This window comes from Vanacampus margaritifer, chromosome 10 (assembly GCF_051991255.1).
Source record: "Vanacampus margaritifer isolate UIUO_Vmar chromosome 10, RoL_Vmar_1.0, whole genome shotgun sequence".
Lineage (NCBI taxonomy): Eukaryota > Metazoa > Chordata > Actinopteri > Syngnathiformes > Syngnathidae > Vanacampus > Vanacampus margaritifer.
The window spans coordinates 25639835-25663108 of NC_135441.1; the positions used below are offsets into that span (position 1 = coordinate 25639835).

Sequence of the window (23274 nt, forward strand, 5' to 3'; positions counted from 1 at the left end):
TTTTTTTTTTTTTAAGTCCATTCACAGGGTGTGCCACTCTACCAGGCCCTGCCTCTTAAATGAACATGCATGTACAGAGGCTGTATTATATTTTGGACTGCATTTTTTCACTCGTATTACGCTTTAACTTTGGTTCTTATGTTGAAGTACATTCACTAGGGGTGTGCCAAAAAAAATCGATTCTGATAAGAATCGCGATTCTCATTTAGTACGATTCAGAATCTAATTTTAAATGTCCCAAAATTGATTTTATTTTAATTATTTTATACAGTCTTGCCCTTGTTTGTTTGTGTGTGCCTTTTATTGGGAGTGCTGTTCATGTTGTACACAATTTGGCCACTTAGGGGCAGTGTGGTTCCACGCGTTCTGATACATTTAAGTTGTAGCCACGTTAGAGAGTAGAAGGAAAAAGTCACGGTCAAGTTATGGCAATAATTTTTGTAAAAAAAAAAAATTGCAGCGTAGGAAGAGCATATGCCGGTGAGTGATGTTAAGATGCTTTTTTTGTATGCATTCCTGAAGCGTTTTGTATGAACAGCCGTTCTTTTGAGTGATAAAAGTGCAGCGAGTAGTGCGCTAATTAGCATTAGCGAGTAGCGCGCTAATTAGCATTAGCGAGTTGCGCGCTAATTAGCATTAGCGAGTAGCGCGCTAATTAGCATTAGCGAGTAGCACGCTAATTAGCATTAGCGAGTCAGACTGGAGCAGATCATGACTTTTCTTTGCACATCTATAAATTGAAGCAGAAATCATTGTCAATCAAATCATTTTTAATCAAAAATTGTTCTGAATCGAATTGTGACGTCAAATATGCCCACCCCTAACATTTACAGTATGTAAAGCAGATGAATTGATTTATTTGTCCCATAGGCAGTAACGTTATCTTAAAATAAGAACAACTTGAACAGCAGCCTGTTTTTAATTTGACGCGCTTGTGAGTTGAGGACACGACTGGCGATTTAGTCGGCGTGAACGTTCTGCGGCGGCAGATGAGAGGAGAAAAGCGGCAACGAAAACCTCCGCTGGGGGTTCTGAGGTCTCCACCAGCGGCGCCACGCTCGCATTCGCTCCCTGTGAAGTGGTTCCCGCGCGCGGTCGCTTATGGGAGGCAGGCTCGAGCAAACGAACCCCAGCCGCGGTTCCTCCTGACAAGTGGGGAGGCGGTGCGGGGCGGGGCGGGGCGGGGCGGTGCGGGGTCGCTGTCAGGCCGCGGGGAAGCTGAACAAACAGCGGCGATAAGTAAGGAGTGACGAAAAACACGGCCGTAATTATGAAACCGGGATGGGAGACAATGATGTTGTGGTGAAATTGTAAGACAAAACACTGTGGCGCATTTAGAAAAGCCACACGGTGGTCCTCAGGGATAAAAACAAGGCCCACAGTGCTTATCTTGACTTCAAAAACAATGTTTGCTCTCTATTTAGAGAACTGCTTGCTTGCATTGAAGACAAAAAAAAATGAGACTCCCTAACAAACAGGGGGAAAAATAATTAGCATTTAAGTAGAAATACAGATACTGCCCAGATTCCTAATAAAAAGGGTAGCTGGTATCTTGGAATGCAACTTTTAGCCACAAGTCTCTGATGAAAACACCCCCCGCCCGATTTGACAGATTTTCAACACAAACGTCCTCTACTTTGTGAATTTCACATGAAAACAACCATGACGGACTCTCTTGAGCGTAAACCTGATGAACAATACGCAGGATCAGCACATCAGTTCCTGCTGTTCCTGATTTAGAATTTGTAGAAGCAACAGGCGCTGTTACGCAAGCTAAAATCTTAAAGAAACAACTGGCGAGCGCCAAACTTAACACCGTAGTGCTTCAAACACATTTTTTTTTTTCCGACGCCGTCTGCCACAAATGACCGTGTCAACGCTATTTGAGGAGGATTAGACATATTGTTAAATAACTAAACTACAAGTTTGACAAAATAATAATAATAATATGAGCCTGGACACCGTTTGTGTTAGCATCAGTGTTAGGATGAGTGCTAGCGTTGCCATTTTAACTTTGCCAATACAGTACACCTAATACAAAGGTGCTTATGTTATGAGAGCACTAGCGTCAACGCTAACATTATTTGTTTGGATTTGCAAGGTGTGGTGTTAAATGGTCTTCAATTATTTTGGGTAAGTCTTTAGTAAACGACAACACTGTCATATTATTGATAACTCGTAATGTTAGCATCAGTGTACTCGGTTTATGTTGACTTAGACACAAACAATTAAAGTGTTAAGAGTTCACATAACTAAGCAAGGCTCAAACAGTCTTCATTTATGTTGGATATATCTTCAGTAAAATATATCAAATCACTATAGCTAATATTATTGTGCCAACCTGGACACTTCTTGTGTTAGCATCAATGCTAGCTTTACTCTTTAGAAATGAGTACACATGAATTAGCTTCACCCAAACCCATACTCCAAATAGTTGCCTGTTGATAGCTCTCAACACTTCGTGTTAGCACTAGATGCTAACAGTAGTTTTAGGTTAACTTTGGTGTACTAGCGCAGTTGTCTTTAATTATTTTGACGTCGTCTAAAGTACCACAGTAGCATAGTTGGACCAGCAACTTTCTACTTCCCACATGAATTGAATTCAAAACTCAAGTCAGTTCCCATTACTTTCAAAGGAAGTAAAAAAAAAAAAAAAAAAATGGTACCATGTTTGAAGACTGTAATTTCCTCAACACGTCAAAGAGGGTTTTGTAGGAATGAGACGACGGGGCAGCAGAGGGGTTTTGGGGTGTGTATGATGATTTGGGGCATGTGGAGGGTTGGACCAGTTAGCGCTGATGTTAAATATAGCTGACAGCACACAAGGCTGGAAACAATGAGAGCAACGGAGAGAACCTGAACAAATCACATTTTGGGGTAAAAAGCATGCAAAGTAGAGGCCAGGTTGGAGATTTACACACATTTTCAGATACTTTCCCACATGGATTTGCACATCTTCTCCTAACAATTCATCATTTTTTTACTGTTTGGAAGCGGCACGGAGAATGAGATGATATATATTTGAAGCCAAAACTACATTTTTTTCCCCCTTGAGAACAGCAGCAGTTGGAGGCACACTTGTTAGCAAAGGGCGCATCACGCTATTAGCATCATAACATTCCACCATGACAACTTTTTGTTTTTGTTCTACTGGAGAGAAATCCTAGTTGTTTTCATTTCGGAATTAAGAACAAACAAAAAAAGACATTAAAAGTAAAATAAGTCACACTTTGAAGACATGGTAAATGATCCAAATGCGCTTTCCTGATCATTGTTATGCTAGCAGTTAGCCATCATGCTAACATGGTATTAACTTATCTAGCACCTGCAAGGTAACCATTTTATGTGTTTTTGACATGTTCTGAATTAATAGTATTTCTTGTGTAGTATAGTATAGTATATAGTGGCCACACCCTAGTTCTATTTCCTGTTTTATTTTTCACCAGTACCCTTCGACATTTTGCCGGAATTTGAAACGTATTTTAATGGTGCAAAATTTAATTTAAAATATTAAACATTTAAAAAAAAAAAGTAAGTTCCCATTTCATCGAGGACAGTAATTTTAATTCAACATTTTTATCTCAATTAAATTAAAAAAAAAAACTATTTAACAAAATATACTTGGTATAATCAAAATTCATATTTTTTATTTAATTAAATGAATAAAAATAATTAAGTCATTATTAAAGTATAGTGAAAAAAAATATATATATATAGATATATAGTAGGCCCAATTTCCCCTTGAGCAATTTTATTATCAGTAATAATAATGAACATAGTCTTTTTTTTATTATTATTATTAGCGTATATTGGCTAATATATGCCTAGTACATTTCCAACACACGTCAGCTTACCCTGTTGCAGTGTGATTTGCTAGAGCCTCGCTCTCCTCTGTTGTTTATTTACATCTGGATTCTGTTTACCTGTCTAATTTGAGAATTGAAAAACAAAAACTAAAACTAAAAAAAAACTTAAGTAAGAGCTGTTTGTCATGAAGTCAACCATTGTATTAAAATGGCTGCTGGCCGAAGCGATGAGGTACTGGCTGGTGTGCCAGATGACGCAAGCGGCGACGGTCCATGATGTCATGGCAAGCTTTTCGTACACGAAAATGACCGCGATTAAAAGTCTGTCAGCGTTGGGTTTGTCATTTTTATTGAATAAGCTGTTTCATAAATTATCGCCCGTAAAAGATTCTTCTCAGTAGTTACAAAGAGGATAGTACACTTAGCGCCGGGATTGGGGGGGAAAAAAATAAGTTTGTTGACAAAGGTTTTTCCCTCCATGAATCCCAACGCCGCTATTAGTTCTTCCCGACAGGAAAATAATCTTCTAGAGTGCAAGCCAGTGAAAAGCTCCCCGTCTTCAATGTTTTCAGTTGCGTAAAGAGTCAGTCAAATCTTCTAGAATGAAAAACAAAAAAAAAAACGGGAAGGACAGCACTACAGCGCTACGACAAAAGTGGCATCTTCTTGCCTCCATTTTTTCTCGTCCCCTTTTCCGGGAGAAGCTACGAGGCAGCGGGGAGAGGTCTCTTCGTGCTTTTGCGGTCTTGTTCCCCCTCGCCCGATCACGTTCGAGTTCCTGCTACGATCCTCTTCCTGTGACTAGGATACCTGCTGCTGGATGTGCTGCAGGAACTCACAGTAAGAGGACGCTGACTCGGAGCGATCTTCCACCAGGTGCTGGAAGAAAGTCGCTTTCGCCGAGGCGTCGTCCCTAAACAAGGACAAACAAAGTCACACGTTTCAATGACGGGGCAGAATAGATGTTAATGTTTTAATTTAGACTTTTTTTTTTTTCCTTCGAGGTGCTTTCCAAACAATTAATAATTTCGATTAGATTCCGTGAAATGTGCAATTACAAGTAATTTTTTTTGCAAAAAATATGTTTTGCTTAAATCATCGCATGATGCAAATTGTTAAATTTTTTTGTTTCCTGAAAATGACTTGGGTGATTATTTTAGGGTGGCGTCAAATTGCTATAAACAGAAAAATATTTTAACCATTTATATAACATGTATACGGTAAATCTTGATGGTATTTGTTTATCAGTCCAAGTGTTGGACGACAAGACAGCTGAGGAAGACAACAATGGTGCTCAGGAAGGAGAAGGAGGCGGCCCAAACAATAGACTCCCTGAGGAAGCAGACGCCCCGCCCCCGTCATAGAGAAGAACTTCCTCTCAAGGAATCACCGACGTTTTGACAAAAAGATATCGACAGAACGTGTGGTGGGTTCTATTAAGCCCCCTTTCACCAGTCCAGAAATTTAAAAACCCTGCCACACTTTGACTTTAGCCCCAGGTGCTAGCTAGCTAGCTCCCCATGGTGCTCGTTAACATGCTAGCTAGGGAGCTAGCTAGCTTGCACCTGGGGCTAAATCCAAACCATGGCAGGGTTTTTACTTTCAGCTGCTAGAGCTAGCTAGCCAAACCGTGTCAGGGTTTTGACTTTCAGGTGTTAGCTAGCTCCCTAGCTAGCTCCCACGGTGCTCATTTTCCTTCTAAGGAGCTAGCTAGCATCAGGGGCTAAAGCCAAACCATGGCAGGGTTTTTACTTTCAGCTGCTATAGCTAGCTTCCTAGCTAGCTAGCCAAACCGTGGCAGGATTTTTACTTTCAGGTGTTAGCTAGCTCCCTAGCTAGCTCCCATGGTGCTCGTTTACCTGCTAGGGAGCTAGCTAGCATCAGGGGCTAAAGCCAAACCATGGCAGGGTTTTTACTTTCAGCTGCTATAGCTAGCTTCCTAGCTAGCTAGCCAAACCGTGACCAGGGTTTTTACTTTCAGGTGTTAGCTAGCTCCCTAGCTAGCTCCCATGGTGCTCGTTTACCTGCTAGGGAGCTAGCTAGCTAGCTAGCATCAGGGGCTAAAGCCAAACCATGGCAGGGTTTTTACTTTCAGCTGCTATAGCTAGCTCCCTAGCTAGCTAGCCAAACCGTGGCAGGGTTTTTACTTTCAGGTGTTAGCTAGCTCCCTAGCTAGCTCCCATGGTGCTCGTTTACCTGCTAGGGAGCGAGCTAGCTAGCTAGCATCAGGGGCTAAAGCCAAACTGTGGCAGGGTTTTTACTTTCTGGACCTGGATTTGCCACCTCTGGCCGTACCTCGTGGTTATGGCGAACACCTGCCTCACCAGGCAGCGTTAAAGTGGTTACCGTGGCAGCGCTTACTTGATGACGTGCAGGATGGAGCTGAAGGCTCTGTTGTCCTGCAGCCAGTCGAGGAACGCTCGCACCCTCTCCGACAGCAGCGTCTGCAGCTCAGGAATGCAAGTCTGCCAGAAACAGCATCACCACAAACAGCCATAAAAATCAACAACAACAAAAAGCCGCTTTTACTAGCCGCAAATGGGAGTTAGCCGAACAATGTGGTGGAGGGGGGTGCGGGGGGGCGTTTGGAATGTTTGGTATGTAGGTGGTTCTGGGAGGCATCAACCCGCCTTGCGAAAAAGGGAGATAAACACGCTGACGGATGATGTCCGCCCAGTCGGACGGAATATTCGAGGGGTGAAAAAGCAGCAACAGCAGGTTTGATTTGCTGTACTTGCTTTTTTTTGGGGGGGGGGGTCACACAAATAGAGCACCTTCCATTGGAACCCGTGTCCACGGAATCCCCAGCTATTCACTATTCCTAGTTTTTGCTATTGTTGTTTAGCATCACTCATGCATGAAGGGCTCATTTACTGACACCAATTCAACAAGCTTCCATTTTGATGTCGTGCGTTACTGACCATGTTGGGTGGGATCGAAGCGTAGTTGGGGTAGTCCAGAACGTCTCGGATGAACATTTCGTTGCAGCATTTGCCCACCCAAAGGTAAAACACCTGCACAGGCGTGAGAGAAAACAAACAGCCTGTCACTATAGATTATATATTAGACATTTTTAATAGATTTTTTTTGGGGGGGGGGGGGGGCATTTTACAAAATAAATGAAGACGCTAAATTCTACAGGTTATATTAGACATTTTTTAATTTAATGGAAAAAGCGCTTTACAAAATAAATGAAGACAAAGTACAATTTATTTTTTTTTGCTTATGATCCGATCCGTGACTGAAATCCGTGATCCAATTTCGAACCGTGACTTTTGTTATACGGTGCACCACTACTGCATAAGTGGCACATCATTGGCCCAAATAGAAATCAATCATTATAGGAGCACGACTGATTATTCAGTGTGCTTCATAGAAAAAAAAATGTCATACATAGTTTTGTTTTCAATTTCACCTTTGGCCAAAATAACATGCTAAAATCAAATGTGTTGAGGTTTGAGTCAATGACAAAGTACAATAAATAGTTCAACGGAAATCAGGCCTATCATGTCTCATTAAAGGCCATCATGCATTTTGATGATTTAGTTGTTTTGATGAAAGTAACTACAAAACAAAATCAGGTCAATCCATGCTTCATGCAAGTTAAACAACAGCTGAAATGAACGACGACAACCGAAGTCCTTGAAGGCATCGCAGCCGAGTAGTAAAGAGGACAGCGACGAATACGTACGCTGCCGCAGTCCATGAGGAAGGCGCCGTCTCGGCTCAGCCTCTCGGCTGACAGGTGGAGGAGAGGAGGCTGCGGGACCAGCGTGTCGTTGAGGTGGAGCGCCCCCTGCAGGTACAACACAGCAATTGCAATCGCCTTCATGATGGATCATTTACTTTCCTCTCCTCTTCCTCACCTGATCAGACATGTTGTCCAGGCGGTACAGGTCGGGGTGAACCGTCCGCATCAGCTGCTGCAGCGGCTGCGTCTTGAACTCGCACATGGCGAAGACGCGCTCGTCCAGGCGCGTGCTCGTTCCCGTGCGAAATGCTTTCTGAGAAGCAAAACGCACGTCAACCGGTTGCGTGTAATGAGGTTTGCATAACAAGCAGCCGCACCTGTTTGAGCAGAGAAAGGGTGTAAAGCGGGAAAAGGCGCAGGGCGGCAGGAACCACCAGGCCAGACTGCTGCAGGTTGGACACGTTGTTCTTGTAGGCGCTCACAAAGTCCACCGCCGCGTTGGTCAGAGCCTCCCGAGCATCCGACAGGCTCGACGATACGGAGCGGTCGATGGCTTTCAAAAACACACATTAAAATTCAACGGCAAACATTTAGCCCACAAAAAAGGTACGTGGAAGTCCAAAGGCGAGTATCGGCGACCCACCCATGTTTGCCAGCAGGCAAGTAATGGCCTGGACGTCGGCGCCGGCGTACACGTCGCTCAGCTGATTGACCACAGGCAGACAAAGAGTGTGGACCCGGATACGCCTCTTCCCTGGAATAATACACCGATACACGCTTAGAGGCTAAAATGCAGCCTTTTCATAGCCATCCATTTTAATAATAATAAGAATTAGTCACGGATCGGATCGTTTTTCGGGAAAAAAAAAGAAATAGTACTTTTGTCCATTAAATAAATAAAAAATCAATTCAAAATGTCTTATATAGCCATGTAGGATTTATGTCTTCATTTATTTTGTAAAAAATATTTTCCCATTAAATAAAAAATAATAATAATCAATTCAATATTTCTAATATAGCCGTTTAGGATTTAGGAACAACTTTTAAGTGCAATATGAGGCAGAAACATTCTTATTTTTACATAGTTCAGGTGCAAAATAAGGTATTAATGGCTGTGGAAGTTGTGTTCCTATAATCTAAACAGCTAAGTGACATTTTGAGTTGAATGTTTTTCTTTTAATGGGCAAAAGTGTTTTATAAAATAAGACTCTAAATAAGTTCTATTTATCTTTTTTGTTTTTTTAAATAATGAAAAAACCTCAACGTGCAATTTAGGGCACATTGCCTTCCTTTTAAACATAGAGAGTGAATTACAAAGTAGCCTTGGCCCGCTGCTAGCCGCTAGCTGCTAGCCGCTAGCCGCTAGCCACTTACTTGGGAGACTTCTGCCGTATCATACAATGATGGCGTAATTAATTAGCGGTTTCTTAGCGTCCTAAATCAGCAATTAAACATGAGTTCGGGATAGCGTTGTCTTGATGTTGGTCTACAATGTCAATCAACTACGATAAAGAAATGGCTAAAGGGAAGTCAAGCTAGCCATCACGCCACCATGTGGCTGAATTTCAAAGTAAAAGTGTACTAAGACTATTTGCATTGCTGTCAACTTATTTTGAAGTTAGGCTTACGTCGAGTACATTTCAGCTTCCTTGACATGCCAGAACGCTTTCGACGGTGAATACGCACTTTGTATTTGCTGCTTTGGAAATGTCAGGCAATGAACGTGATAACGACTCCTTCACCTTTACTGGAGGTGTAGAGCAGAGCGGCCTGGAAACACGCCAGGGAAGAGTCGACCAGCGAGTCGTCGACGGACATCTGGACAGCGAAGGCCGAGTCCGGGTTGACGTTGGCGAGGGACAGCAGGTCGGTGGAGCGTACGAAGAAGTTGCCGTGGAACGTGTGGATGGATAAACCTTTGTGGGGGGGAAATTGATGGTCAGCTATTTCAAGCGGCGCAGCAGGCGATACGTTTTGGGCGGGGCAACCTTTCGTGCATCGTATTCTCATGACCGCCTCGAAGCCCATCTTCCTGCTGAGGTAGCGCGCGAGATCCTTCTGGAACTTCTCCAACTGGGCTGCGTTGTGGATGTGATGAAAGGAGGGGTAGTAGAAGATGCTGCCGGCAGAGTACTTGGAAATACACGCTGGAAAACAACGTGTTAGGATTAATGTACGTCCATTTAACACCATATTTTCTCTTAAGTTTTGTGACGGATTTATAGGAAGGAATATTTTGCGATTGAACTTTTGAAGCTTTGACTTTGAAACTTTCAGTGCTGAAGAAAAACACGTCTGCATTATTATCTGCACGATGATTTGTATCTGTGACTTCTTTAAGGTTGCTGTTGTGTGTAGCCCTCCCCTTTAGAACAGCAACTGCAGAGGAAACGGCGAAGTGTGTCCAGGTGCTTTGTTGTTTATTAAATGCTCTAGCTTGCCTGAACCCGACAGGAAGGAAAACAACAACAAACACATTTCTCTGTCATGCTGGAAGCCATTTTGGAAAGTTGAGCCACTTACCCAGCGAGGCGAGGTCAGCGTACTGGGAGCTGAGAAGAAAAAGATCAACGCCGATCTGCTGTCCCGAGCAATCCAGCGCAAACTTTTTGTAGAAGTCTGTGGCGGGGCCAAGATGCTGCACTCCCTGCGAATATGTCACAGGAGCAAGCAAAATCAAGAATAAGAACACGTCCCCTGGAAGTGTCGTCCTTGCTCTACCTTGGCACTGGAGCGCTGGCTGGGGTCCTCCCGGGACTGCAGCGAGCCGGCGCCCAGCGTGGGCAGCTGCGTCTGGAAGACGCCGACGCGTCCGCCGGTGGGCGACATGAGCTTGTAGGCGGCCTGCAGGGCGGGGCCGAGCGCGCTGTGCGTCTCCCTGCTTTGGCTGAACATGTCGGGGAGCGACGTCAACAGGTCCTTGATCAACTGCACCAAAAGGGGAAGGAGAAGACAGAAGAAGAGAATTCATTCACGCTCAAAAATAAAAACACGTACAGATGAATGTTCTGGAAGATTTGAGTAAGTGACAATCTACCTCTTTACTCTCCTTCAAGTTCACCATTAGACTGTCATGGGATGGGATGAATATATCTGCGGGGGGGAAAAAAAGTTTAAATACAATACTACTTTGAGCAGAACTTTAAGGGGGACATGCAGTTAGAAAATTTACTTTTTAACAAATATCTTAGTTTCTGCACTGCCTGCCCACTCATCCAGTGTCAAACTAGTCGGGATGTAACAATACTGGCAGTATCGCCATGTCACGATATGAACTCATTTGCTCCCAAAAGCGTATAAATACGTTGTATTTTAAATGTTTTAAGTGTCCCAAAGACGCATTTATATGTTTTTTTTTATGCTAGAGCATGCAAAAGGCTTTGATGCAGCCTCAGAACTGCAGAGAACGGGTGAAGCAATGGTAGTTATTACAAAAACGGCCAGCAGGTGGCAATAGAGTATAAGATATCAACCAGGGCAATGTTGCAAAAAAAGTTGTTTTCCCTACAGTTTTAAACAGATTTGTGAATAATGATGAAACTTAGCTAAATGCTGCAAAACAAAAACAGGTAGAAATATACGTTTTTTTTTTCCTGATGAAAGAAGAGACTAATCTTTCTTTTTGTAGGTTTCACGTTTTTATAGCAATAGAGCACAATATTTTTGTGGGCCTTGCAAAATCAGTCAAAATCCAGGAAAACAGCCAGGAGCGAAAGGGGTTGCTTCAGTGAAAATGGCTGCGAGGGAATGAGTTAAGAGCAGCACATCTGTAAAAAATAAATAAATCAATAGGTGAGGTTTTTTTGTACTGTTCTTGCACCATCTAGTGGCTAATTTATTAGAGCAGCTTAATTTTAGTTAGGTATGTTTGTTGTATGTGTGTTATGTCATACATGCTAATATTGTTCAACATCTCTGTCAAAAAATATTATTTTTTGCCCATTTCAGGCGAATACAGCATTGGAAGCCAACATGGGCAGACATCCGGCTTATGTCCAAATAAACCAGTAAGCAGAGCTGCAATGATATTTCCTGGGCACGCTGATTAGCATTAGCTAATTAGGGATGTGTGTATAGAAATATATCACAAATATGTCGTTAAAACGCCTTGGAACGGTTTTAAATTGTGAAAAAAAAAAAAAAAACGTCTCTTTACAACACAGGTCTAATGTCACAAAGCGAAAGAAATGCTGATTATGAGAAGTCAATACCGTCAATATCAGTCACCACCAGCATCTGTGGCTGTGACAGTCCCTCCTGGAGGTTGTAGAAGTGGACGCTGCAGTCAAATGTGAGGAATCCCACCTTGGTACGCGAGTCACCAGGCAGCCTAAACAACAGGTTTTTTGTTTTGTTTTTAATAAATCCTACCATCTGTTTCTCGGCACAGTTTTTTGACGATCCCAACACTCACTTGTCCAGGTTCTCCAGGAGCGACTCGCAGAAATATTTCAGGTACCCGCTTTCCACGGCGTTGTGTGAGACGTCGAGCACGAACAGGTAGACTGATGGCTGAGGAGGTCGCAGCTATCGACAAAAGTTTAGTTGAGAATTCGAATTGTGGCGAAGTCAGCATAGAAAATACACTCAAGCGGCCACAAAATTAGGTACACCGACATACACTCAAAAACAACTCATTTTCTCCCAAAAACTTACTAATATGTTCTACTTTAAGTGTCCCAAAGACGGATTTATACGTTGTTGTTTTTCAATGCTAGAGCATACAGAAGAATTTGATGCAGCCTCTCAATTGCAGAGAATGGTTGAGGGAATTGTAGTTATCACAAACACGGCCAGCAGAGCAAAAGCGATCAACCAGGGCCACGTTGAAAAAAAGCTCATTTGCCCACAGTTCTATACAGATTTGTGAATAATGATGAAATTTAGCTATATTCTGCAAAACGGAAACAGATAGAAATATACTTTTTTTTCTCCTAATCTTTCTTTTGGTAGGTTCCACATTTTTATAGCAATAGAACACAGTATTCTGTGGGCCTTGCAAAATCCAGTAAAACAGCCGGGCGGGAGTGAAGGCGATTGCTTCAGTGAAAATGGCTGGGAGTGAATGAGTTAAAATATTACAACTTAATCATTGCTCAGGGAAACACATGTTTGGCAGATATAATATGTTGTTGCTGACATCTAAACTTAGCATTGGGTTTTGCACTTCATGTAAGTCAAACAAGACCGCCATCTAGTGGACTGTTGCACTCAAAACAAGTCAGAAGTTTAAAAAATAAAATAAAATTCTCACCATGTAGTCTGAGGAGGCGATGAATTCTACGGTAGCGTTTTGGACTTCCGGTCTCTTGTGGGGTTCGCCGTATGACCTCGTCACCGGGTTGTACATGAACTCATCTGGTACTGGAAACAAAATGAAGTTGAACATTAATGCGTGGCTAAAAGTAGCGAACGCCACATGAAACAAAGCCGCGTGGGCGCTTCCGTACCATCGTTGACCCGATAGCACAGGTTACACTTCCACCGGCGCTGGTCCAGGAAGGTAACAAAAGGGTTGATGTAGGTGCGGCAGTAGCGACAGCGGACGATGGTGTTGGACGTGATGACCGGCAATTGCTGCACACACACATTCATTAAAATGCAAACTGATGTGACCCAATTCTCGAATCGCATCTCAAACATTAACTTATGTTTAAAATGGAAGTCAAGTTAAACATTTCTTGACAATAATATTTTACATGTGACCTCACTAGTCTAAACATGACATTCAGGTTAAAGGGATGCTTGACTTCAGCAGTCAAAAGTTAATATTTTGGCTATAATTAATGTGGTAACTTGTAGAATTAATACCTTTAAAAGCGAATTTTCTACTTGCTGTCAACTGAAGATGACATCACCTGTGCTGAGGAAGTAGGTAACGACCAATCATGGCTCGATTTACTGACCAAATCCAGAACAGGTGAGCCGTGATTGGTCGTTACCTACTTCCCTCAGCACAGGCGATGTCATCATCAGTCTACAGGAAGTGGGGAAAGAAAAAAGTTTTTAAATGTATTAATTCTACATCAAAAATAATGACGTTATCATATTAATTAACTTCACTGCTGAAAATGGCTCAATGAGTCAAGTATCCCTTTAATATTGCATTTGTGGAATATGCGTTATGAAGCAAAATCCAACCGTTTTTATCCATCTCAGGGGGCGGCCATTTTGCCACTTGCTGTCGACTGAAGATGACATCACAGTTGCTCAGGTGATAACCAATCACAGCTCGGGCTTAGAAAATAGGTGAACTGTGATTGGTCGTTGCCTGAGGAACTGCGATGTCATCTTCAGTCGACAGCAAGTGGCAAAATGGCCGTCTTCTGATATTGATAAAAAACTGCTGGATTTTGCTGCTTAACTCATATTCCACTAACGTAATATTAAGCAAAATACCATATTTAGACTAGTGGGGCTGCATAGAACATATTACTGTCAATATATTTTTTTGGGCTGGGGAAAAAAAGTCGACCAAGTCGGCCACAAAAATGCATGCGCCGAAGCTATTTTCATAATTTAAAATAAAAATTAAAAATTGCATTCACCACTACTAACTAAGATGCTTCTTAAGAGTTTGTTTGTGGTCTCTTAAGGGAGAAAATTAGCATCGCTACATGTCTTGTTTGTAACTAAACAATCCGCATCAAAAAAAAAAAAATCGCTAAATAAATAAAAGAGTTCTAATGAATTTATTGGAGCCAAACACACGCAAGATGGTGGCCCTACGCGCGTGCGTCAGCAACAGGAAGGCGGTATCTACTATAGCATAGAGCAAGACTCACTCCTCCCGATACGGCGACTCCTTACGTGTTTTTTTTTCCCCCACTCCTCCAACTAGCGTGGAGGCTAACTAAATTTGCATAACAACCACTCCCCACATAGTCCTATGGTCTTTCTGGGAGCCCAATAGTTTTCTTAATTCTTCACTGGACTCCAGAGAATTTGGTCCTGGAGTACAAGTGTCCTCGTCTACTTCTATCAGTGACCCTCTTAGCAACTAGCACCTCTAAAAATAAACTCGCTTCGCTCACATTCGCAAACCTTCGACATCATATGAAAAGCCAACCTCGCTTAAGCCTCTCCACATTTGATGATGCTTTGCTTTTTGCTTTTTCTGCTTTCAAGCCCAGACCGTACCTGCAGATCTCTGAAGGGGTGAAGGAGGAGGCCAAGGGGCAGCCGGGCCTTGTTGAGCAGAGCCTGCGTTTGAGGGATGCTGGTCAGCGTACATCGGAATGTCCTTATAAGGACGAGAAACAGGAAGTTGATTTGCATCCTATTCTGTTTTCTTTTTTTTTTTTTCCCTCCACAGACTTTAGCAAGAGGTCAAAACTTTTTTTACATACTGCGGGCTGCAGTTGACCTTCTTCAGCTCCGAACTCAGGTTGGGTTCGGGGGCCTCCAGAGGTCTCGGGGGGAGCAAATTCCTCTCCTGCAGCAGGTTGAGAGGCCTGAGGGCCTCCACCTCCAACTCCGGGACCCCGCTCAGGCCCCCCAGGGCCGCAGACAGCTGCGACATGCTCGGGAAAGGCTGAACGCAAACCAGGAAGCCAGCATAGGAATTGAGCAACACGTCAATGAATCCACTTGGTTGAAGGCAGGGGGCCGAACCTGGGAGTACGGCTGGTAGCCCGTCGGTCCGAGCAGCTGGTGAGAGGCCGGCGAGTCCGTGAGTGAGGTTGGTTGCTGATAATTTGGCTGCTGGTAGCCGTAGCTACCGTAGGGCGGCGCTTGATTGGTCATATTGGCGGAAGGTGGCATAGAATCTGCATGAAGGGTTGTTTTGCCGGAAAATGACAACAATAAAAAAACATCAAATATAAATGAATAAATACATTAGTCACGACTTCAATAGTTAACTCATGATTAATCGCAAATTTTATTTATGTTCTAAATGTACAATCATTTTCAAAAAAGTTTTTATTCTCTTGTTAACATAAAAGTGGAAAAAATGTTAAACCAATAGAAATATGGCTGCATCTGTTAGTCATTTTTTCCATAATATTTCATAATGATACATAATTCAGTTAAAATTAAAAAGATGTCCTGTACTGTAAAAAAACAAGTGTGATATTGATTTGTGTTGAGGTCATTTTTCTGCCACTAGACGGCATTATTGCATTTGTAAGACATTGGTGACAGCTCAGTGCATTTTTCTTTTCATATTAACAACCATCTCATCTTTAACATGAAGTAACTTGGGAAATTCTGCACATTTTTAAAATTGTAAAGTACAACGCGACCCCAGTTTCCACAAATGTATGCATTATTATCACTGTTAAATTTTGCCGTGTAGATGTCCGCTGCGTTGCGACGGGAATTCCCCCCCAGGGACTTTAAAATAACTCAAAATGAATGCATTAATTTCGACACCCCAAAAATAAATAAAAACAATAAAAATAGATAGACTGAGCAAACTTTTATGCTCAAAAGTCTTTGTATTAATTTATAGTTTTTTTATGTTATGTTTTTTATTTTATTTCATCATTGTTTGTGACGTCATACATACCTGGATAATTGCCTCCTTCCAGGGAATCATAACTGTTGGGCACTGGTGATGCGCTGCCGGTGGTGGACGACGATAATGAGTCGTCGCCTGAAAAAGCATCACAGCAACAAAGAATCAACGGGGACGCGAGATTGACCAAATTCAATTCAAGGAAATGGAAATAGGAATGTGTGAAGGATCCCGTTAGCTTTATTGCTTAGGTTACACATGTGTGTCCTAATATGAAAAAAACGATAAGAAAATACTTGAAAGGGAAGATTTTCTGTCCCACAACAAACCCAAGCGGCTGGCAAGGGAAGCTCAACGGATCCAATTAGTGCCGACTAAATCGGACTTCCAAACGAGTGGATTATCTGCTCTGGTTCACTTAAGGCAACAAGGATGGCTGAGGAACGTGACCCCCGGGGGGGGGGGTCAGTGGGATGGAAAGCGACAGAATGACAAATGTTAAAACTCTAAACTGAAAAAGCACACCTGCTTCCTCATCCTCTTCCTCATCGTCGTCATCGTCGTCGTCATCCTCCGAGCTGGATGACGAGGGGGCTGCGTTTGGGCCCGAGGCCGAGCTAGCGCCGCTATTAGCGACGTAGCCATACTGCGTGCCTGTTGGAAACGGGAGAAAAAATGAGCAGAAGTGATCAGGAATGTCTTCCTATATGTAAATAGTAGGGATCGATATTCAGCGTTTTGACAAATATCGGCATTTTTTACTCTAGAAAATGATAGGGAGGTTATTTAGTTGTTTAAATGTTTATTTCACTTTTTTAATACATGCTAATGGCCCTGGGAGGTTGCTGAACTCTCTTAGTCTATTGACTCCAATATTTTTTCAAATCTTAACTCTTTGACTGCCAAAAACGTTAAATAACGTTTAGTAAAATCCTATGAAGGAGTGCCAAAGACGTTAAAAGACGTTTTTTTTTTTCAAAACAGGTGAAACTAACCATTTTCTATTGTTGATTACTGAAAAACGGAATAAGGTAGAAACAAACTTTTTTTTCTGATGAAAGATGAGAGTACAATCTTTCATTTGGTCGTATGTGTGTTTCCATAGTCCAAACATAATTTTCTGTGGACCTTGAAAGATCAGTCAAAAATGCTTAAATCGGCTGGCACCCACGGCATCCCTTTTCTGAAAACGTCTGGCAGTCAAAGAGTTAAAAGTTAGTCAACAAAACAGGTGCTAAAAAATGTCGACAAAGTTGGAGGTTTTTTTTTTTTTACACCAAATTTCCCCTTTTAGTCTATATGAATATCGGCTCTAAATATCGGTTAACCGCCTCCTTGACTACTAATAATCCATATCGGCTCTGAAAAAAAACATCGGTCTATCTCTAGTAAAAATTAATTTAAGAACATTACAATTTGGTGTAAATTGGTGAAAACAAGCAGATACTTGGTTTATATAAAAGTGTACCCTCTTGTATCAACACATTTGGAAGTAGGGAAATAATTACTGGACGCAACACGATGAATTTGCAAACGATTCACAAAGTGAGCAGCAGGGCGCAATCTTGAAAACAAAATCTGGCGTCCCCAACCCGAAAATGGCGCAACCACGGACACAATGCGTTGTTTACCTTGATGGTGGCCTGGTGAGGAGTGCACCGACGTTGCGGGAGTTCCTGAGGGCGGTCGCTCTCCGTTCGTACCGCCGCCGACGTAGGCGTCGTAGTTTAAAGAAGCCTGGTGGTCGTAGTGTTGGTGGGCTGTGTTTGCGACTGCAATGGCAAAAACGGACAAGAGGGAATGAATTCAAACTATTTGGAGCGGTACTTGGTTCGTTGTTGAAAGTGCGTAAGGGACGGTAAAAGTAGGAATGCGAGTGCGGCTGGTTGACATGTGGCCTGCGAACGGACGTTAATCGGCGCCAAAGTCAGATGGGATGAACGCCAGGCCATCTGGGAATATACTAACAAAGTCTTTGCGTGTCTAGAAAAGTGCTATATAAATCTGATGCATTATTTATTATTATTAAAGACAATGGATGGCTGGATTAAGCCATATACAGTATAATGGGTGTACCACAAGGCTCCATCCTGAGACCACTGGATTTTTTGTGTGTGTGTGTGTTTTTTTTTTTTACAAACTAAAATGTGAGATAGACCAATATGGTATTTTCAGGGCCGATAAACGATTATTTGTAGTCAAGGAGACTGATAACCAATTTTTAGAGCCGAAATTCATTTTCAGTCAAAAGGGAGGGGGGGCTTATTTGCATAAACGTTTTTGAAAATACAAAAGCCAATCTTGGCTCTGTTGTAATGCTTTACAGCATTAATGAACTTAAAAAAAAAAACTCTACTCATTCACTCCCAATTTCACTGAAGCAACCTCCTTCGCTCCCGGCTGTTTTACTGGATTTTGACTGATTTTGAAAGCCCCACAAGGTGTGAAAGTATGAAATCTCTCGCTGTCACTTTAGGAAGAAAAAAAAATATTTTTTCTATTTTGAATTTGACGGAAATATGATCAACCAGGAGATACAAGCCACATTTGAGTTGACTTTTCCGAAGCTTCACCGAACCATTCTAAAAAGTCACTTTACAAAGCAGAAGCAAAAGTTTAAAAAATTGTAAAAAAAATAAAAAATAAAAAAAAAGGTCATACCTGTGCTTCTTTGACCATTAACAGCTGGTGCTATCTGAGTGGGAGGAGCCACGTTATACCCAGGATGCACTGCTGCTGCTGTGGTAGTAGCAGAACCCGGCGGGGGGTTGCTGCACTGCGTCGCCCCCGCCGTCGCTGCAATCTGGCCGGAGACAAGCGTGCCATACTGGCTCGTCCCCGGCGCAGACGGGTAGGAAACGATGGGGTAGACGGCAGCCCCGGGGCCACTAGGTGGCGCCGCCAACAAAGTGGGCTGCTGCTGCTGACACTGCGCTGCGGGCGTGTGATACGACGTCTGTCCGTAATAACCTCCTGGATTGGCATAGGGCGGATGCTGCTGCTGGAATTGTGCGTAGTGGCCGCTTGTGGAGCGTACGGCGGCGGCGTGTCGCTGGGTAGGGGGCGCAGAGCATGGGGGTGCTACGTGACGGTCATTTGGGTAGTAGTTGTTCACATGGCGGGCACTGTTTGTGACAGGGGCTTTGCAGTGTGACGGGATGGTGGGGCGGTTCTGTTGCTGAGGCGGGGCTCCGTAGTAACCCATGTTGGTATATGTGGAGGTGTAGGTTTGAACTGGACCTGGAAAAGTAAAAAAAAAAAAAAAAGATTTATGTTAATATTAAATGTGGCGGGACAAAATATCAGAGCTGTATTTATAGCATTCAGATTAAAAGAAATGTCAAATGATAGCAGTTCGCTTGGTGGTGCTTTTATTGAGTCAAGGCACAAATTTGACATGAACTCAACTTTATTTATAAAGCACTTAAAAACAACCGTAGCTATACATGGAATCAGTCATGCAGTAAAAAGAAGTGAAACAAGAAAAAGAAAAAAATAACTAAGTAAGTATGCAAGTTAATAAATTAATAAGAAAAGTAGGTAAGTGAACAAAGATGAATTATTTGTAGTAAATAAATGACCGTTGGACCAATGGGCTCTTTGCACAAATCCACTACTTTCATGATTGGACAAACTGATTAATCCAGGTGTGTCTGGCCATCGTCGTCGTGGTTACTGAGGTCAGGCACACCTGGATTAATCAATTTGTCCAATCATGAAAGACAGGAAATGAAGGAGTGGGGTCAGGAAGTGGTGGATTTGTGCAAAGGATTCACTGAGCAATCCAAAGTGTGAGTAAACTGAGACAAGATCTTTGTTATTTTTGGTGACAATTCTTTGCTAGTCTGCTTTTGAGTTTTGTTGCTTGTAAAATATGTGCACGAAGTCAAACAAAAAGTTTGCAAAACCCTCGCGTAGGGTATCTTGATGGGAGCTCCCGCACCTGCTCCATATGAAAGCCTTTCGTTTCCTCTGTTTGATCTACTTTGATGATGCCTTAAATACGATATCATAGCGCAAGCTTTGTTGTTAACTGCAAACAACCTTCATCAGCAGCTGTTAGCTCAGCAGCTCCGGTGTGCTGCTAATGCAAACTTGACAGCGCTGACAATAAACACTTAATTACACGCCGATGATCAAATCGGTGTCCAACTCAAGGCAAATTGATGACAATTTGTGAAATATAGCTTCTTAATGTGGTGCAAAATTGCCATCTTGCTCGCTCATGGACGCTAGGCTAATGTTAGCATCCTCCTTTGATTTGTTACCATCAAAATGGTGCACCTAGAAGCGTAAATTGATTTAAACTGCAATCTATTATAAATGCAACTCTCTTTGTTGTCGTTTTTCATCTCTAATGTAAGGTTATGATTACATGAAGGTTGCAAGTGACGAGTGTGCAACCATCACATTAGCCTTTGCATGCTAAAGCTCAGGGATCTGGCTAATCGCATCATCCGGCCATCTTTACCATTCTGTCGGGGAGGAGCAGCTCCACCGTTCGGCGTTGGGCTCTGACCGTAGCCGAAGTAGCCGTTTACCGGCGCCGACATCACGCCCACGACAGCACTCCCGTCCTCTCGGATACGCTGCTGGCTCAAAAATGAAAGCACATGAGTGCCACCAGACGCCGAGCCCTGTGCGCCGTATGATCCGCTGCAGGCGAGGCCGCAGATGGTAAGAGGCGACCCGGGTTTGAGCTGGGTCAGCGGCCGAACTGAGTGAAGGTTCCGGGGGGAGGATGTTGGCCAGGCTTCGCTGTCTCACGCTGGTCCTTTCGGGGCGTTCCATGGGAGTGGGAATTTAAAGCTCCCATTGGGGAACAAACAACAGGAACGCCCCTCTGAACTTTAAAATCCGACTTTGAACGTAAAATACATTTAAAATAGCTTACCCTTATCTGTCAATAATAAGTGGAAACCATACAGATTGATATGTTTGTGGGTTTTGACGAATTAGTTACATTTATGCAACTGGAACACTCTTTTCTTTCTAAAATACGACTCGGAAATGGCAAGCGAATACAACACCAATGTCCAAGATGGCACCTGTTAAAAGTAAGCGAAAAATATACAATTTATTAATTTTTATCCACTTTAATGTCGTTAAAGCAGTCACCTTTGTACTAATGGTCGACATATATCTCTGGAAGTGTGTTTGTATATTTTGTTTGTCGAGGGAAAAAAGTCAGCATACCTGTGCGATATAATACGTCGTTCCCATTACAATATCAAGACGAAAGAATTCATATTTATATATGGTTTGGCTTCAACGTAGGTTATCACGATACATCTTAATTAGTTAGATTTTTGACAAATGCATCAAGACAGTAATGTGACGTTTCATTTGGCCCACAGTCTAGTTTAGATGTTGCAATACTGCCATCTTCTGTACAGCGAGTTGTATTACAAGTCGACTGTTTGTTGCGCAAGCACAAACAAACAGCACTGTATCAAAAACACATAAAATAAAATACTGAGAATAAAACAAAAATACAATATTTGACTGCAGACCATAGGGGGGAATATTATCAATAATATAATCAAGCTAAATTCAACTCCTTTTTATACTCAGATCATGTTTTTAATGTGTGTATTTCATACATATGTATTTGTAAAGTTTAAATGTGTCGTCACTCATCAAGAATTCACTACAGTAATGATAATTTTTATCAAAACAAAAACTGCAGTCGTTTAGTTATATAGTGACCTCTGCTGGTCAATCCAAGCAGTGACTTGAAACAGTTTGACTACTACTAATATTGCTGCTTCTATTATCGACTCACGAGAACATCTGGATTTTATTTGGGGTTAATCCAAGGGTGGCTTCCATTTCAAATTAGTCTGAATGTGACCGGTTAATTCCGAACACAGTCAAAGTCATCGATTATTATTTTTACCTGCACTCTTGATTTTTATTTTTTGTTTCAATTGAGTTGTCAAGGTTATAGGCCTCATTAATGGTGAGAAACATTTTGAAATAATTTATCTTACGATGAGCAATTTAGGCTCACATAATTCATAGCAAAATGTGCCTACAGATGCAAAGTGTCAAAACATCGGCTAATAGCGAACCAGACCATTTAATGACTAACCGAAAGCTGCTTTTTCTAGCATGTTGCAGCAAAACGCTCCATAATTGACATATAAAAACAAAGAGCAGCATGTCATATAAAAAAAAAAAAAAAAAAAAAAAACAGAACCCCGCAACGCATGGCAGCTCGGGGCCCCGCTGCAGTAGTAAAGGGCACCACCACGGTTAACGTCCCTCTCCGCGTGGGGCCCGCGCTTGACCTCACCTCCCATTCAAACACGTTCACGTGCGTGTGAATTATTGCCAACAAAGTCCTCCTACAACGTGCTGAAATTCTTCTCGACCCCGCTGCGCTCGTGGCCCCGCGCCAAGGCCGGTGTAAATGCTGAGGACAATCAACAGCACACACTTAAAGTTCATCATCTAGCGTGGGTCTGCGTTCCTTGAGGCTATCATAAAAAAAAAAAAAAAAAATCACCTCTCCAGTGCAGTAGGAGGGCGACATGTAAGCTTTTAGTGTGTAAAACGCGGTGAGCTCATGAAATGAATGTAACATTAATGTGAAGTGCTTGTAAAACGTCTCTTTGCTCTGCGTTACCTCACAACCGATGAGAAATGTGGTAAATAACCGAGCTTTTATTAGGAAGGTTTTTAATGAAACAGTCCAGAAGCGGGTCAGCTGAGCGGAACGCCGAAACCCCACAGCCAATCAATCGCACATATTTGAGGCGACACTTAACACGGCTATATTTGATATTCATCATTCTGTCCTCTATTTTTTTTTTTGCTTTTTGTGCTCAGGTCAAAGGACTATGAGTACTCTGGGAGCATATTGGTGCCATGGAAGCAGTTTGTCTTGAGGTTTGTAGTACTTTGACGTCATCTACTGTTTAAGTGGTTACAATCCCACTTTTTAGCGCCCTCTCCTGGTACACTACAGAATTACTGCCTAAATAGTTTTTTTTAAATATGTTGTTTTGTTTCTAACCTTTACTATTATATCAGGCGCTTATTATTCCGCCCACTTTTTTTTTGCTGTGCAAAAACTCCCATATAATACATCCGATATACACCGTTCAAATTTTCAACATACGTCATCTGATTCCACATTGCTTAAAGTATTCACACAATTTTACGTTAAATATCAACTTTTCCAGCTTTCCGCGATACATGCATACAACTTATGATTGTTGCCAGCTCCCCGATACTGCTCAGGGTTGCAGTTGGTAAAGTGTGTTGTCCAGTACCCAGGAGGTCGCGGGTTCGAATCCCACCTCCGACTG

The 23274-nt window shown here is 42.4% G+C and overlaps 1 protein-coding gene and 1 long non-coding RNA gene across 2 annotated transcripts; one reads left to right on the forward strand and one right to left on the reverse strand.

The window, feature by feature from the left end:
* Window positions 1-4138: 4138 nt before the first annotated feature.
* Window positions 4139-20748, reverse strand: sec24b (SEC24 homolog B, COPII coat complex component). Its single transcript, XM_077578185.1, has 24 exons — window positions 20430-20748; window positions 18620-19198; window positions 17590-17730; window positions 16484-16612; window positions 16010-16096; window positions 15112-15266; window positions 14847-15031; window positions 14638-14740; window positions 12948-13074; window positions 12752-12861; window positions 11912-12024; window positions 11709-11827; window positions 10535-10590; window positions 10219-10425; window positions 10021-10144; window positions 9486-9644; window positions 9240-9413; window positions 8141-8251; window positions 7875-8050; window positions 7673-7810; window positions 7498-7602; window positions 6728-6820; window positions 6168-6271; window positions 4139-4719 (listed from the first exon to the last, which is right to left on the reverse strand). The coding sequence occupies exons 1-24, from the start codon at window positions 20509-20511 to the stop codon at window positions 4608-4610; spliced, it is 3489 nt and encodes a 1162-aa protein (XP_077434311.1). The 5' UTR covers window positions 20512-20748; the 3' UTR covers window positions 4139-4607.
* LOC144059237 (uncharacterized) lies at window positions 19699-22857 on the forward strand. The gene is made up of 3 exons (XR_013295606.1): window positions 19699-19749; window positions 20340-20635; window positions 22793-22857. It is a non-coding gene; the product is annotated as an uncharacterized LOC144059237 (long non-coding RNA).
* Window positions 22858-23274: the final 417 nt, after the last annotated feature.